This window comes from Dryas octopetala, chromosome 6, assembly GCF_963921425.1.
Source record: "Dryas octopetala chromosome 6, drDryOcto1.1, whole genome shotgun sequence".
Lineage (NCBI taxonomy): Eukaryota > Viridiplantae > Streptophyta > Magnoliopsida > Rosales > Rosaceae > Dryas > Dryas octopetala.
Window position 1 is genome coordinate 18,371,601 of NC_141371.1, and position 18,470 is coordinate 18,390,070.

At 36.2% G+C, this 18,470-nt stretch overlaps 1 protein-coding gene across 1 annotated transcript; it reads left to right on the forward strand.

The window, feature by feature from the left end:
- The first annotated feature begins 7,229 nt into the window (after positions 1 to 7,229).
- LOC147283006 (uncharacterized) lies at positions 7,230 to 9,602 on the forward strand. The gene is made up of 4 exons (XM_086248328.1): positions 7,230 to 8,036; positions 8,132 to 8,485; positions 9,086 to 9,173; positions 9,313 to 9,602. Exons 1-4 carry the CDS (start codon positions 7,230 to 7,232, stop codon positions 9,600 to 9,602), a joined length of 1,539 nt encoding a protein of 512 aa, XP_086104454.1.
- The last annotated feature ends 8,868 nt before the right edge of the window (positions 9,603 to 18,470 follow it).

Here is an 18,470-nt window from a genome sequence, read left to right on the forward strand (position 1 = left end):
CTCTCAAACATTATTTTTGGTGAATGCTTGAATCATTCAAGTTGATGGGTGACTTGGAAAATTACAACTTGCAGGTATTATTAGGCAATATTGCCATAGTTATTAGGTTAATAACTTAATATATTGGTGCCTTGATGGTTATGTTTAGAGTTTAGACCTTTACAAAACTGGAATTTCAATGTGAATAATTGCTTGGCAGCCTTGGCTGCTTGCAGTTTGCAACTTTTCATATTGTTCATTGTTCAAATTAAACTTTGCACTTTGCAGGAATGTTGGGAAAAAAAAAGTCGGGTCAACCATCCAACCGACCCAACATTACCCGACTAAGTCGGTTGCCAACCAAACCGACCCAACATTACTCGACTAAGTTGGTTGCTAACCAACAACCGACCCACTAAAGTCGGGCCGATAATGGTTTTGAAAAACCATCAATCTCAGTTGGTCGGTTGGGTCGGTTGTTTGGCTGATAATCAACTGACCCGACCCATTCCCACCCCTAATGCCATTCTTACATCACCTAATTGACTAATAAGCTGGAAATAAAGAAAATACATAAATGACATAAACCAAATATTGAAATATCCATCAAATAGTTGTATTGCGCAGGGCAACTCATCAATTACTTTTTAATAGTCGCGATGGGAGACCCTAGTAGTGACTGGATGATGGTTTAGATCGAGACAAGCGAGGTGAGATCGAAACTCGAAGAGAGAAAGAAAGTTTGAGGTTCTGGGGTGAGAGGGTGGCGAAAGGGCGGCGAGAAGGCGGCGAGAGAGTAGAGAGTGAGGTTTCTGGGTTTCTTATTTCCAACATTCGAGAGTGACTTACTGGTCTGTTTTTTGTGTTTTAGGTTTTAGTTTTTGGATTTTGGATTTTGGATTTTGGATTTTTTTTTTTTTTTTTGAGAAATAGTTTTTGGAATATTTAGGGTATTAACTAGTTTAATTAAATACCTTATACTAAAACTATATACAGTACATATGTTTGAATTTATATGTTTTTTATAATATATATATAAAGCATATAATTTAATAGATATATATATGTTTATAATTTATATAGATTTCATATAAAAACTAATTAAAAATACCTTATAGACTAAACCTATAAACTATATAAACTATATAAAGTTATAAACTATATACTATATAAACTATAAAATATAAAGTATATAAACTATAGGCTAAAGTTCAATTTAGACACTAAATAATAGGGGGTATTTCAACTGTATCCATCATCTATAAAATCATTCAAAAACATACCCCATCTAAAATCTAAATTGAAAAAATGAATTTTTCTTCCTGTTTTTCTTTTTTACCCCTCTCCACCTCCCACTCTCTCTTTCTTTGCCTTCTCTCCGGCCAACCCTCCCAACCCAGCCCCTCTCGACCCCACCCCCACCCCCACCACAACCTTCCCGACCCCAACTATAGCTCGTGGAGGGATGGCCAACACTAGGGGACCTACCGGTGGCCTAGGCCAGGCTGAGGTGCGCACAGGGAGGAAGTCGTGCGGGAGAGGAGAGGGAAGATAAGGATGTCTGGGGAAGAGAGAGGAGATGCGGGCTGATGGCTAGTGGTTCTGCACCTGTTGGGCTTGGCCGGAGTTGGCCTGGTCACGACCGAATTGTGCAAAGTCACACGAGAGAGAAGGGAGACACGGGGAAGAAGAAGAAAAATGAGAGAAGAGAGAGAGAGAGAGACTTAGGTAGGTGGAAGGGGAGGGTCCTGCGGGTTGTGGTGGGGGTGGGGGTGGGGGTGGGGTCGGGAGGGGTAGGGTTGGGAAGGTTCACCAGAGAGAGGGAAGAGAAAGAGAGTGGGAGGTGGAGAGGGGTAAAAAATGAAAAGAGAAAAGAAGGAGTTGAAATACCCCCTATAGTTGAGTGTCTAACATATAATAGGGCGTTAGGTTTTCATTATAATAGATATTAAAACCATTTGTAAAACAATTAATATCTATTATAAGTGGTGATTCGGTTCGGTTAAAACAAAAAATTTCAATATTGAAAACCAATACCAAACCGCTCACTTCGGTTTGGTTCGGTTAAAACCAATATTAAACCGCTCACTTCGGTTTTGTTCGGTTTGATAACTGACAAAAAAAACAAAACAAAAATCTAAATCAAACCAATTCGATTGGTTTGGTTGGTTCGAAACTCAATTTTTCGGTATTTTTGTGCACCCCTAGAAAGTACAATGGGTGAAGTCTACTGGTCCAAATAAGGATGTTAATTGGGGTCAAACAAATGGAGAAGCAGTTGAGTGGCTAAAGTCAGAAAATTTTGAAGCTAATATATACATATATACATATATATTAGCTTGTTTCAAGAAAGAAAAAAAAAAAAAAAAAAGAGAAAGGAAGGAGTTGGGTGAAGTTGTTGCCCACAGTCCAGAGCCAAAAGTTGGTTAATATCTATATATATACAAGAATGCTCTAAAGCTAATTGGTTAACAAGTTAATACAAAGCTAACCACTCTATTAGGCCCACCGCACAATTTAATCTCAAAATTCGAACCATTTATCTTTTAGGCCCTACTTCAAGATCATCTCTATAAAAAATCTCCAAAATAAAAAATCATTTAGCCATTTGATTATTATAATAGCTATTTATATGCTTTTATCGAAAACAATGGTCGTTTATTTATTTGATCACAATTTGATTACTAAATGATTTTCGATTTAGTTGATTTTCTGCAATGATGATCTTTGAAGTATGGCCTAAAAAATGGACGGTTCAGATTATGAGATTAGTTATATGATAAGCCTAAAATCATGGTTAGCTTCGTATTAACTTGCTAACTAGCTAGTTTTAGAGCACTCCTCTATATATGTATATATATATATATATAGAGTAATGCTCTAAAGCTAACTGGTTAGCAAGTTCATACAAAACTAACCATACTTTTAGGACCACCACATAACTAATCTCATAATCTGAACCGTCAATTATTTAGGTCATACTTCAAAGATCATCATTACAAAAAATCAACTAAATCGGAAATCATTTAGTCATCTAATTGAGATCAATTAAATAGACTATCAGTGTTTTCGATAAAAGCATATAAATAGTTGTTGTTATAATCAAATGACTAAATGATTTCCGAATTTGGAGATTTTTTACAGGGATGATCTTTGAAGTATGGCCTAAAAAATAGAAGGTTTGGATTTTGAGATTACATTGTGCGGTGGGTCCAACATGGTGATTAGTTTTGTATTAACTTACTAACTAGTTAGTTTTAAAGCATTATTGTATATATATATATATATAGGCTCATTCTATTGAGGTATACCTTAACTTATTTATGTTGAAGTATACTCTATTGGGGCTCACACGAGTCGTTTTGTGTCGATCCGAACCTTTCATTTCTATTGATAGTTCATCCTTGCAAAAAATTAGCTAAATCGGAAATCATTTGCCTATCTAACTTTGATCAAATAAATGGACGAACCAAATATTTTCAATAAAACCATCCATTTGTTTTATCAAAGTTAGATAGGCAAATGATTTCCGATTTGACTAATTTTTTGCAAGGATGATCTATCAATGAAGATGTAAAAAATGAATTGTTCGGATCGACACAAAACGACTCGTGTGGGCCCCAATAGGGTATACCTCAACATAAATAAGTTGAGGAATACCTCAATATAAGGAGCCTGTATTTATATATAGAGGAGTGCTTTAAAGCTAACAAGGTAATAAGATAATACGATGTTAACCATCATTTTTAGCCGACTATACAATATAATTTCATAATTCAAACCATTTAGTTTTTAGATTCCTATTCAAAGATTATCCTTGCAAAAAATTGGAAATCATTTAGTCAACTATTAGTAAGCTAATTGTGCTCATGTAAATGGAAAAACACAAGTTTTTCAATAAAACATGAAATGATTGTAATGATAATCAAATGATTAAATGATTTCTGATTTGGTTGATTTTTTGTAATAATGATCTTTGAAGTATGACCTAAATAATTGACGGTTCAGATTATGAGATTAGTTATGTGGTGGTCCTAAAAGTATGGTTAGTTTTGTATGAACTTGCTAACCAGTTAGCTTTAGAGCATTACTATATATATATATATATATACATATATAGAGGAGTGCTCTAAAACTAGCTAGTTAGCAAGTTAATACGAAGCTAACCATGATTTTAGGCTTATCATATAACTAATCTCATAATCTGAACCGTCCATTTTTTAGGCCATACTTCAAAGATCATCATTGCAGAAAATCAACTAAATCGAAAATCATTTAGTTATCAAATTGTGATCAAATAAATAAACGACCATTGTTTTCGATAAAAGCATATAAATAGCTATTATAATAATCAAATGGCTAATATGAACATGTTTTCGTTGATAATCAAATGATTTCTGATTTGGTTGATATTTGAATGGAAATCTAAAATATAAACAGTTTGGATCATGAGATTACATTGTGTAGTGGGTCCAAGCATTTTACTAACTATTTAGCTCTAGAGCATTTTTGAGCATTTTATATATATATATAGAGGATAGGATCATGGCACAAGCATTTAGGCAAACACTTTAACAAATATTTTGAGCCTTTAGATCTTAGAAGATCCAAGGGTCAAAAATAAGACTAATGTATAAGGTATTTACTCATTAAATGACATGGCACATGATGTGGAATATAATTAATAAAAAATTGAAATAAGAAAAACTGAAGAAAAAAAAAAAGGCATAAATTCAATTTAGACACATAACTATAAGCTATTTCAACGGGGTCCATGAACTTTAAAATATTTCAAATATACACCCGATCTATTATTTAAATTGAAAAATGAATTTCTGTCCATTGATTCGTTGAAAGATCAGTTAAATGACAGCTTGGCTTTTGCTGATCGGGATTACTTGACGACGTGGCGCTATCTCAGCAAACATTTTCCGCCAAATGAGCGACACGGGCCCACAATTTAATAATAATAGAGAGAGTGAGAGTTTGTGGGCCCGTGCCAAGGGTTAGGTGGACCCGTGTCGCTCATTTCCCGCCAAATGAGCGACACATGTCCACCTAACCCCTGACACGGATCCACAAAGTCATCATCTTTTTCTCGCTCGTTGAACACAAGTGAGAGATTTATATTCGAATTTGGGGGAAACGTGATGTTTTTTGGAGACTAAATGGTCAGGAGAGCGTTCGACGAGCGGGAAAGTGGTGATGGGTGTGTGGGCCCGTGTCAAGTAGACATGTGTTGCTCATTTGGCGGGAAATGTATGCTGAGTTGGTGCTACGTCGCCAATTAATCCCCGTTAGCAAAGGCCAAGCTGACATTTAACTGATCTCTCAATAAATTGATGGACAGAATTTCATTTTTCAATTTACATAATAAATCAGATGTATGTTTGAAATATTTGAAAGTTCGTGGACCCCGTTGAAATAACATATATAGTTATGTGTCTAAATTGAATTTATACCAAAAAAAAAAGAGAGGGAGAAAGATAAATCAATCACACCCTCCCTCCCTCCCTCCCTCCCTCCCTACCTACCTATTACCCAGTATATCATCGTCGGTCCGTCATCGTCGCCGGTCATCATGACGTCGACGAAATCCAGATGGCATCTCCACCATCTAATGCTGAGAACACTTCCACGTTTTGTGACAGATTTTCTATCACTAAGAGGTGAGAAATATGGAGAAAAAACAGAGAAAAAAGGGGTTTGTGGGAGGAAGAAGAAGGGAGCGGGCGATCTATTGTTGTTATTTTGGTTTTGTTTTTTTAATAAGGCAACCAATTTGAGCATTTCAGGCGAAGAAAGGTGAAAAGTCCCAATTCCCATCAACCTCAGTAGGTCTCTCTAAACCTCAATCTCTCAATTTCTCAAATATTGTCTTCTAATTCAATAGCACGCCAATAACCAAAAACCAAACCAAACTAGAACACACCCCACGGCACAACCTCAGCCACAACCCACCCCTCCACCCTCTCATCTCTCTCTATATAACCTCCATCCCCCAATCTCCTCCTCACACCCCCACAACCACAAAACACACCCACTTGCCCAAATCCTCATCTACGTATCTCAGATTACACACAAAAGCGTGGATCTTAGTGCTTGTTACTGTGTTTTATGGGGTTGTTGCAGATATAGCTGAAAGATTGTTGCTGCTATGTTTTTCTAGTTTTTTTGACGTCATGGTGGCCGGCGACAGTGGCGGACCGACGATGATGTACTGGGTGAAAGGGAGGGAGGGAAGGTGGTGATCGATCTGTCTTTCTCTCTCCCTTTTTTTTTTTTTTTTAGTTTTTCTTATTCCACATCATGTGCCATGTCATTTAATCAGTAAATACCTTATACATTAGTCTTGTTTTTTACTCTTGGATCTTTTAAGATCTACAGGCTCAAAATATTTGTAAAGTGTTTGTCTAAATGCTTATCCTATGTATAGATATATCAGGCCTATTCCATTGAGGGATCTCTTAAATAAGTTTATTTAAGAGATTTCTTGTGGGGTTCACTCCATATTGTATTTTGAAGATTGGAACCGTCTATTTTATTGGTCTCCCTTTAAGGATCGTCTTTCAAAAAATTAGGTTAATCGGAACTATTTGACCGTTGATTAAATGATCACTATTTCAAATGTTTATCGAAAATATTTTGTTCGTCTATTTATTTGATCAAAGTTTGATACCTTTAATGGTTTCCGATTTGTCTAAATTTTTGCAAAGATGACATTTGAATATAGAATTAGAAAATAAACGGTTTAGATTGTTGAAATACTATATGGAGTGAGCCCATGAGAGATCCCTTAAATAAAATTGTTTGAGAGATCTCTCAATAGAAGGGGCATGTATATATATATATAAGCTTGTTTACTATTGGTAGTCTGAAAGCTCCTGGCCCTGATGGGTTACCTACTTCTTTCTTTCATCAATTTTGGGAGATTTGTAAGCAGGACATCTTTGATCTTGTTGTGAATTGTTTTGTCACAGCTACCTTTCCTACAGGGCTTAATAATACGCTTATTACTTTGGTTCCTAAAGTTCAGAGTCCAACTTCTGTTACTCAACTGCGACCTATTGGTCTTTGCAACACTCTTTACAAAGCTATCTCCAAGATAGTGGTATCTCAACTTAGGCCTATTATGGCCAAGCTTATTAGTCCTAATCAGGTGAGTTTTATCCCTAGTAGGTACTGACAACATAATTGTTGCCCAAGAGGTGTTGCATAAATTTAAGTTGACTAGAGGTTTGAAAGGTTATATGGCTTGGAAAATTGATCTCTCTAAGACCTATGATCGTATTAAATGGGGTTTCATTAGAGAAGTGTTGTGGGAGGTTGGTCTTAGAGGTACTTTTTTGGAGCTTCTTATGCAATGCATAACTTCCGTGAGATTCCAAGCTGTGATTAATGGTGAGGTTTCCCAAGCTTTCTTTCCTGCCTACGGGGTCAGACTGGATGATCCCTTATCTCAGTATATCTTTGTCTTATGCATGGAAAAGCTTTCTCATTTGATTGTGCATGAGGTTAATTCTTCAAATTGGCATCTTGTTAGTGTTTATCAGGGAGGTCCTCTTGTGTCTCATGTGTTTTTTGCTGATGATTTGATCTTATTTAGGGAGGCTTCTTTTGATCAAGCAATGGTGATGAAGCATTGTCTAGATGTTTTTTGTGACATCTCAGGTCAACAGGTTAACTTTGAGAAGTCTAACATTTGTATTTCCGCTAATACTAGAACTGCCTTGGCTGATGAACTTGCTTCCATTTGTGGCTCCCCTATCACTGATTGTTTGGGAAAATACCTAGGTGTTCCACAGGTGGTTAAGGAGACTTATAATGAAGTTGTGGAGAAGGTTAGTAAGAGGCTTGCTGCTTGGAAGTGTCACACCTTTTCTCTTGCTGGTAGATTGACTCTTCTTCAAGCTGTTGTTGCTGCCATTCCTTTGTATACAATGCAAACTGTTCAGTTACCTGTGTTTATTTGTGATAATTTAGATAAGCTTAATAGAAATTTCCTTTGGGGGCACACTGTAGATAATTATAGAGTGCATTTGGTTAATTGGTTCACTGTTTGTAGGCCTAAGCAGCTGGGGAGCTTGGGCTAAAAAGATCCTTGTTTATGAATCAAGTTATGCTGGCTAAGTCTAGTTGGAGGTTGTTGCAGCATGAGAATGGGCATTGGGCTAATATCTTAAGAGGGAAGTATCTCAGACATTGTAATTTGATGGCTGCTAAAAACATACAGTATGCTAATTGTTCTTCTACTTGGAGGGGTGTGTTGTTTGGGGCTAAGCTTCTCTCTGCTGGCCTCAAATGGAGAGTTGGGAGTGGAGAGAAAATTCTTTTTTGGTTGGACAATTGGCTTGGGATTGGTGCGAATCAGTTCTCTATTATTGATCTTACTGAGGAGATGTTGCAGCTTAATGTGTGTGATTTTTTGGATGATAATGATTGGGATGTGGATTGTTTACATGAGTGTCTTCCTATTGATATTATTCAAAGGATTCTTTGTGTTCAGGTTAGGGCTGTGGGTAGTGGTGAGGATAAATGTATATGGAATTTCACTTCCAACAGCTCTTTCTCTATGAAAACTGCTTATTTGTCTTTTTTTTTTTTTTTTTTTTAATAATGATGTTGCTCATTGGTATTGGTCTTTTATATGGAAATTTTCTCTCCCTCCTAAACTAAAGACTTTTCTTTGGGCTGTTTGCCATGGAAAGCTCATGACTAATGTCCAGAGAGTTAAAAGGAGATTTTCTTCCAACCTTTTTTGTCATAGATATGAGGGCCAGGAGGAACCTTTGGACCATCTTTTCTGAGATTGCTGCTCTTCTCAAGCCATTTGGAGTGCTTTGTATGTTCTTATTAGTATCCATGTGGCTTTGGATGGTCAATTTGGTGCTTGGGTAGCTGGTAATCTTAAATGTGGTTCTCTCAAAAATGGTATTTCTTGGCATCTGTTTTTTGTGTCTTCTCTTTGGATGATTTGGAAATGGAGGTGCAATCTGATTTTTATGTCAATTTTGTGATGCTTATTCAACCTAAAGTGTTGATTTTTCAATTTGCTAAGGATTGGTTTTCTATTAATATGGTCTGTGGGGTTAAGCCTGCATGTCAGGTTGCATATTTGTCTTGGAAGCATCCTGCTTGTGGTATTTTGAAACTTAATACAGATGGTTGCAGGAGTGTTGACCTTGGTCTGAATGGTGCTATGGTTTGATTAGAAACTCGACTGGTAATTGGATAAGGGTTTCTCAGTCAATTTGGGTGTTGGGACAGTGTTTGAAGCTGAGCTTTAGGGCTTATATTGGGGTATTTACCTTGTGATGGATCTTCATTGTGCAGCTTTAGAGGTGGAGTGTGATTCAGCACTTGTGATGATGTTGGTTTCTAATCCTATTGTTCCAACTCATCCGTTCTTTAGTTTGATCAATAGTTGCAAGGTGCTACTTGGAAATTTTAAAAGGGCTGCAATCTGTCATGTTTTCCGTGAGCAAAATGCTGTTGTTGATTGCTTAGCTTCTCTTAGCAAGGAGCTTGGCTTGGGTATTCATTGGTTTGAGGAACTCCTGATGTGGTTTCTCCCTTTCTTGTTGTTGATGCTTCTCGCTCTGTTAGAACTACAGCTATTCTAGTCTAGGGTCTTTCTTTTCTTTTGGGCTTTGGCCTCCCTTGTACCAAAAAAATAAAAAAATTGGGCTGGGTGATTTCTACCTATGTCATCGGCCTAAATTGAGGCTATTTGTGTGAATGAGTTCTGCCAAGACTTTGTGTTTAGACAAGAAATGTCGGTCGAAGTCTGATCGAATTGTGAGACAATAAAGAAGGAAAAATTGAATAAGTCATCAGCCGAGTACATGGATATAGCGGCCAAGATATTTCGATCGACCACATCAATTTTAGTCCGGCCAAAGCAATCTAATTGACTTGGTAAAGATTTCTTCCGATTGAATTTATTTCAATCAGTGTCTTGGGTAGCAAATAAATTTTGATCAATTTTATTTGAAGAAATATCGGCCGACCTCATTGGATTTATTTCGATCAGTTTCGATCGGATTGGTTAAAATTCATCTTGATCAACTTTTGCTCAAATAAATTATAATCAACTTTTTGATTGGAATCGTTATGAAAGTAGAGGGAGTCGGCTCAATTTAATTTGATTTTTTAGGCGCTTTATTCATTATGAGTGAAAGAAATAATTTTGGCCTGATTTGAGGCCGGGTTATATATTTAAATCACAAAATTGGCCCGATCAAGGATAATAGAGGTCGGGAAATTTAATTATATTTATTATTGTCAAGAAAAATAAAGGAAGTGATTCCAACATAGTTTGGAGGCCGGGTCATTACTTTTTTTTTTTTAATTAATTAAGCTTTGGGTCTTAATATATGGGCCATATTTTATTAATTAAGCTTAAAGACCCGATGAATCTGATCGAGCGCAGAAGTTTCTTGATTCAAATTGCCAAGCCAATAATAGTTCAACCCAAGTGATAGAAGATTTTGAATTCACCCCCAAGTCCCACTCGAGCTAGGATTCTGCCCAAGACCATATCCAAATTTTAGTTAAAGTCTTTACTTGGACGGAAACTTAGAAATTAAATACAAGATCAATTCAAATCCTACCAAGGGAAGAATTTGGAAATTCTTGGGGATTAAATTTTTTGAGTAAATCAAGAAGCCAAGACATGCAAGTAAAGAGTGAAAATATAGGAAGAATTTTGATCAATCATCAATGCTAAAGATCACGTGATTAATAAGGAAGAATCAACCAAGAATCCGGTCGAATCCTGAATTCAAGATAGTTGAATCTCATTCGAACTACGAGTCTAAAGAGAATTATGGGGCAAGTAATGGCCCATTGCCTAGTATTGTATCCTAACCCTTATAAATAGATGCATTCGAAAGAGAAAAAGGACACATAACGCACATAACGCTTACAGGCTCTCAAGTCTTAAAAATCACTCAAAGTTCTTTTGCTTTCAATTTTCCTTTGTTGCTTCTGTTTGAGGTGCTTTTAAGTTTCTCATATATAACTTTTAGTTTCAAGTTCACTAGGTTTGTAGGTCTGTCATCATCCTTCTAAAGGCTTGTGGTATTGATTTGATTTTCGTTCTTTGTTTTTCATGCAACTTCAATTGTTCTTATTTCGAGTTTAATGCAATTTTCTTTCATTCGCTTTCAATCTAAATTCCTGCTGTATTCATTGTTGTCTTCAATCTTGAAATCAATTTGGTTGGTGAAGATCGCATTAAGTTTCATTATATTTTTGTTATTCATAGTTTCTTTATTTTATTTCGACAATTATGACACTATGTGCACGAATTCGATCACGTAATTCTTAGGAGGTCTACTTGCGATACAGACTCTGAATCTGACTAAGCCTATAAGAGCCTTGTCCCTGAGGCTGAACAGAACCTAGGCCAAGAGCGATTAGCTTGGTGGCAAAACGTTTAATAGAATCAATTTTTAGGCACAATCGCTCAAATAACTACTTTCTCATTCCAATTGAGGCAAAACTTGGCTTGACAGTGGCACGCCTGTTGAGTGCTTAATTTACATCATTTTTTGCATACTAACTGTCTCACTTAAAGTGCAAGAACTCGACATTTTTTGTGTGTTTTGGTTTATTTTTGTGTTTTATAGGTAAATAGGACGAAAGATGAAGAAAAAATCTAAAATGAGTTATTTTTGGACATTTTCTAGTCAAATTAGGAAATCCTAGTTGGACTAGGAAACCTAATCCTAGTTGAAGAATTAGTCTTAATTCTATTAGGAATCATGATGGGCAAAATGGTCAAAGTCAAATCCTAGTTGGAAGAGGAATCTCAATCCTAGTTGGTCAAAGTCAAAGGCAAAATGGTCAAAGTCTCACAAGGAATCCTAGTGGGACTAGAAAAGGAAAGTCAAAGTCAACATTCTAGTCAATAGTTAAAAGTTTTAGAAGCTTCTTAGAAGACTTGGAGTGCAAGAAAATCCAGAGGAGAGCAAAAAGCAAAGTCAGCCTTGCATTGGGCCTAATTGGGCGTGAATTCTACCTTTGGTGTGCAACATGGGCTTTGGACCATGAGTTTTGTATGTTATTTTAAATCCATGAGGTTAAGTGACCAAAATCCCACATCTTAAATTTAGCAAAACCTCAATCTCAAGGTTCCCTATAAATAGACCTTCACCCCTCCTCATTCACTATTTTTCACGCCTTCCTTTCTATCAAACCCTAGCCTTCCCACACAAACAGCCCCCCTCCATCTAGACCTAGAATTGCCGAAACCCTAGAGAGGAAGAGCCCTAGTTTTGCCACAAGCTTCAAGCCTCCTTTCAAGTTCGAGCCGCCACCATTGTTGCTTTTCAAGGTTGTCGTGCTTCATCCATCCATCCTTCCATCGGTTTCTTTTAGTCCTTTAATTTATTATGTTTTCTTTTTCTTTTAGTTTAATTATGTGTAACTAAATCCCTAGCTAAGGCTAGGATGAAGCCCTAACTATGTTGTCTATTTTTATCATGAATTATTGAGTTCGTAATTGCAAGATGTGTTGATAATTAAATCTTTGATCTCCATTTTAATTGATTCTATTTGTATGTTATCTCTGACTAATCACCTTAAGTTGCATGCATCTAGATTTTGTTGTGGAATTTACGCAGGTGATAATCAAATTTCAATTGGTAACAAGTAGGTATCCTAAGAACATACTCATGAGAGAAGGGATCTTAGATGTTCATAACTTACACTAAGGGGAGTCCATTTTTGCTCACCACAAAAAGGTGGTTGTAACATCCCAACATGGGATTGCCACAGCGACACCCGTCTTAAGAGTTTCCGAGAATATAATACTCGTATCTTGAGCATTATAATCCCAAGATTTCTTAAAATGAGTTAAGTCCTTTGTTTGATAGAATACGGGTTGGATCAAAGTTAAATTGCACAAAAGATTTGATATAATTAAACACACTTCAAACTAGCTTATATTAAAAAGCCAACCCGTTAAGGTGACGAGTTCACAAAATACCTTAAACGATATTTTACAAAAGACCTCAACCAACACACTACAGATATTTGAGATATATTACAACTTAACGAAAAGAAAATGACAACAACAAAAGAAAAGGCTAAGGTTCCAATGATAGTAGCAAAAGAACATGGTGAAGGACCTAGAGACCTTGCGGAAGCCAACCAAGATTCAGGAGTGCCACGCCCAAACTGATCAATCAAGATCGTCAAACCCAGAAACAGCTGTAAGAAAGCAGGTAGGAGGTAAGCATCACATTCGTTTATAGCTTCCCTTCGGGAGACCCTAGCATGCATCTAGATTTTGTTGTGGAATTTACGCAGGTGATAATCAAATTTCAATTGGTAACAAGTAGGTATCCTAAGAACATACTCATGAGAGAAGGGATCTTAGATGTTCATAACTTACACTAAGGGGAGTCCATTTTTGCTCACCACAAAAAGGTGGTTGTAACATCCCAACATGGGATTGCCACAGCGACACCCGTCTTAAGAGTTTCCGAGAATATAATACTCGTATCTTGAGCATTATAATCCCAAGATTTCTTAAAATGAGTTAAGTCCTTTGTTTGATAGAATACGGGTTGGATCAAAGTTAAATTGCACAAAAGATTTGATATAATTAAACACACTTCAAACTAGCTTATATTAAAAAGCCAACCCGTTAAGGTGACGAGTTCACAAAATACCTTAAACGATATTTTACAAAAGACCTCAACCAACACACTACAGATATTTGAGATATATTACAACTTAACGAAAAGAAAATGACAACAACAAAAGAAAAGGCTAAGGTTCCAATGATAGTAGCAAAAGAACATGGTGAAGGACCTAGAGACCTTGCGGAAGCCAACCAAGATTCAGGAGTGCCACGCCCAAACTGATCAATCAAGATCGTCAAACCCAGAAACAGCTGTAAGAAAGCAGGTAGGAGGTAAGCATCACATTCGTTTATAGCTTCCCTTCGGGAGACCCTAGCATGCATCTAGATTTTGTTGTGGAATTTACGCAGGTGATAATCAAATTTCAATTGGTAACAAGTAGGTATCCTAAGAACATACTCATGAGAGAAGGGATCTTAGATGTTCATAACTTACACTAAGGGGAGTCCATTTTTGCTCACCACAAAAAGGTGGTTGTAACATCCCAACATGGGATTGCCACAGCGACACCCGTCTTAAGAGTTTCCGAGAATATAATACTCGTATCTTGAGCATTATAATCCCAAGATTTCTTAAAATGAGTTAAGTCCTTTGTTTGATAGAATACGGGTTGGATCAAAGTTAAATTGCACAAAAGATTTGATATAATTAAACACACTTCAAACTAGCTTATATTAAAAAGCCAACCCGTTAAGGTGACGAGTTCACAAAATACCTTAAACGATATTTTACAAAAGACCTCAACCAACACACTACAGATATTTGAGATATATTACAACTTAACGAAAAGAAAATGACAACAACAAAAGAAAAGGCTAAGGTTCCAATGATAGTAGCAAAAGAACATGGTGAAGGACCTAGAGACCTTGCGGAAGCCAACCAAGATTCAGGAGTGCCACGCCCAAACTGATCAATCAAGATCGTCAAACCCAGAAACAGCTGTAAGAAAGCAGGTAGGAGGTAAGCATCACATTCGTTTATAGCTTCCCTTCGGGAGACCCTAGCTAAGTTTGAAAATAGTATGTTAAAATAAACATATCAATATATGGTCAGAAGAGAAAAACAATTGGAAAAGATTCACCACAAACCAGCAACAATAATGATAGTTGAATTTCCACAATCTTTGAGTATGAACATGCAGTCTTTCGCAAACGTTTTGTGAGTACTCAATAATTGAAACTTATCTGATGATCGAACACATTAATGAACAACTACGCTTATCAAGCAAAAGTTTGGTACCGTAGCGAGAATAGTCATCTCTGATTAGTACCTCATAAGCTAGCCTCCCTATCGGACATTCGACTGGCTCGTCCGTACAAATTTCTTCCGAAAGTTTAGGAAATCGAACCCAAGGTAATAAAAATACAACTCCTTACTCTCAGATCATCAATAAGTTAATACACGAAAATCCATACGATTTGACAAGAAAAAACAATGCATTTTTGCACGCAACAATATTTATTATCATACATACACACAATAAAAGTCTCATAGACAGGGTGTGAGGATTCCCCCTACATAGAGTCCAAGCTTAACCTGATGGTGCGGTCCAACAACACCAATGTCCTGACTTCTTCTCTGGGTAACTGAAAAGTCCAAGAACGACAATAATTCAGTCAAAAGTAATTTTGACAGAATTTCAGCATGACCTTTCCTTTCAGTCATGTTCCCAGAAAATTCCATAAACTAGTCTACTAAGATCAATCTCTGTATTTGCTGGATTTTTTATCTAACATGACCTCGCATCCCGAGGCGGACAGTCATGTCTGATTCTTTTGTTCAGGAACTAAGTAACGACTCAATTCCTAAACTCATATTTTGTTTTTACTCAAGTTCATTTTAATAAAGTCTTGGAAGTTGATAAGTTAATGCCCTACGATGTGCCCAGATAAGTACATGAGAGACTGAGGGATATCAAACCCAGTGTCCAATGCCCGTTTGCTCATGGACTTGCCTAGACAGCATATCGTTTGGCATTAATATATTTTCCTCAATCCATTATTAGGTTGATTACTGAACAAAAGTCAGGCAGCGTTTCGACTGTAACTGAAATTTAAATAATTAGTAATTTAAATAAGTTAGGCAATTGGGTTACTTAGTTGAAGACTTCTCATGGGCAAAACCTCAGTACTACTTTTGGTTTATTAATTTAAACATAACAAGAATCTAATTAACAGGAGAAAATTCAAACAACATTTCAACAGAACTTCGACTAGGTTTAAGGCCTTACCTTAGCCTTTGAAAATGAAAACGTAATTTATGTAGAGTATCGGCCTAGAAACCATCTAGAAAGGTCGGGCTCGGCATCATTATCGCGTGGTCGAAAACGGATCTCGAATCGGACGTCAGATGAAGAAATTATGATGGAAACAAGTTAAGAAGTTTCAGAAGAGAGAAATGAATAATTTTTAGAGAAAGAAAGAGACAAACTTTTTAGAGAGAGAAGCTCTCAAGGTGATGCTATGATTTGGAAATGAGAAATGGCTTCCTATTTATAGGCTTCAAGGTGGGTACACTTAGCAATTGTAGGTGGATCTACTTAGCACTTTAGTGGGTACAATGAGTAAAAGAGAAAATGGGTGGCAAATTGTGGGTGTGACACGTGTCCATAACTTGGCCATCACTCCATTTTCTTGCCAAGCACTCCTCTGTTGGATCAAACTTGATTAACGGTCGAGATTGTGATCTTTGTTTTCTATTTTTTTTTCTATTTAAATTTTGTCTTTTCTCTAATTTCTTCCAAAATTTATCAGAAATTATCTTGTAGTCGTCATTGTAATCTAAGAATAAGATGTCGTTCGTGGCATTCTATACTATCTCCCCATATTTTTAGTTTCTTCAACGATTTACATGTTTTCTCCAAATAATTGAAAATATCCTCGAAAGTGCTTGTTTACCCTATTTTCTTCAATTTCTCTAATTCCTCAAAATTACAATCTAACTTACGAAATTCTCTATAAATAATCCGGTCCTTGGATAATTATGATCTTAGTGTCATTGGGTTCGTCTTATCAAGTTCTTCAATACTAAGGTCTCAAACTGTTTTTGAAACGACAAAAACCTAGTTTAATAATTTCCAGAATACTTAGAAATGGTTTTCGTTAATTTCTAAAACTAATAAATAAATTACTAATAACCTTAAATAAATTCCAGAAAATCAGTAATGACTCCAAATAAATCTCAGAAATTTTCTATAGCCTTAAAATAAAATATAGGAAGATGCTAGAGCATTATAGTGGTGGTGAGCATTACCACCATGGTGGATGGGTGACACGTGTCACAAAAAGGTAATCACGTGTCACGTGTCACTCATCCACCATAGTGAGCAAAAATGATTCCACACTAAGGGTGGGTCTATGATCTATATATTTTTCAATATTCTCACATGTGCATAATGTCTCTCACATGGTTAGCATGCGCCTAGGGTATGCGATAATCAAGCTCTTAGGATACATGTGTAGTTAATTGGCTAATACGAGATAATCAATCTATTAATTTATGTCTTAGGGGAATGATTTCCACAAGTGTCCGATAATCAAGGCCTTATGTGTAGGCAAACTTTATCAACTTATTTTGTATTTTGATTGCTCATACCCATGGTGTTTTAGATAGTATGTTAGTGGTGGATTCCAATCTCTAGTGCTTTAAACTCATTGCTTTTATTCCAATTATTTAGGATTTGTGTTATTGTGGGACGAACCGTCAATTCCGTTACATTTTTTGTCCAAATGAGGAATAATTTGGTCATTTCATATTTTATTTAATTCAATTTCTAACTTAATAAATATTAAAACTAAAAAACTAAAAAGATTAATACTAAAAAAACTCAAATATTTAAAACTAATTTTTTTTAGAATTACAAAAGATTAAAACTAAACAAGGGGAGGTGATGGAGCGGCTTGTGTGGAGGGGAAGGGTTGGGAGGACTGGATGGGGAGGAGGGGGCTGGTGGGGTGAGGCTTGGTAGGAAAAGGGGTGCTGGGTTTTTTTTTTTTTTTTTCAGTTTTTATCTATTAATTTTTTTTTCATAATATATAGGTGAATTGTCAAATTTGCCCCATAAAAATTGGTCATGTGCGTAGCACATGGGCTATTTTAAAAAGAATTCTTAACGGAGTTGAAGGATTGTATCACAATAACACAAACCATAAATATGTGTCTTACAATAACACAAATCCAAACATGTGTCCTAGAATAGAATTGACCCCAAAGTATGTGTCATTTTTGAAAAAATTTATCATCTCATGATTATTGGAAACACCAAGGAGAAAGTGGATGGCCTTGGTGGTTTCGTGAATTGTGGATGAATTGTTGTGACTGGTAGAAAAGTGAAAATAATAATATTAAAATATTTGGGGATAAGGGATGAACGGGTGTTGGCTCATATTATAAGGCATTCGGAGCCACAGTAGTAAAATGCATGGTATGGGACGTGCATGCTTGCTTGTCTTATGTATGAATCAACAGGAATAGATAAGGAGTGAGTACATGCATTATTCATCTTTGCACACATGTCATCTAACTGTAATTGTTTACTATTTTATTAAATATTGATTAATCGTAATAATTATCCATGAGGAACTAAAAGTTCCTACTGAGCTTTAAAGCTCACGCTGTTAACAGATATGGGCAAGTGTCAATCCCGAGGTGGAAACAAAAAAGTGAATATGCCAGAAATATCGTGCTTGCTATCTCGTTGTTATTATAAATAAATTAGTGTAATTCAATAAACAATTACTATGTAGCTCAAACCACATTTACTCAAATTGAAATTATAAGTTTATGTTTTCTTATTATGGAGAAAAGTTCAAATTTACAGGCCGGATTATATTAATT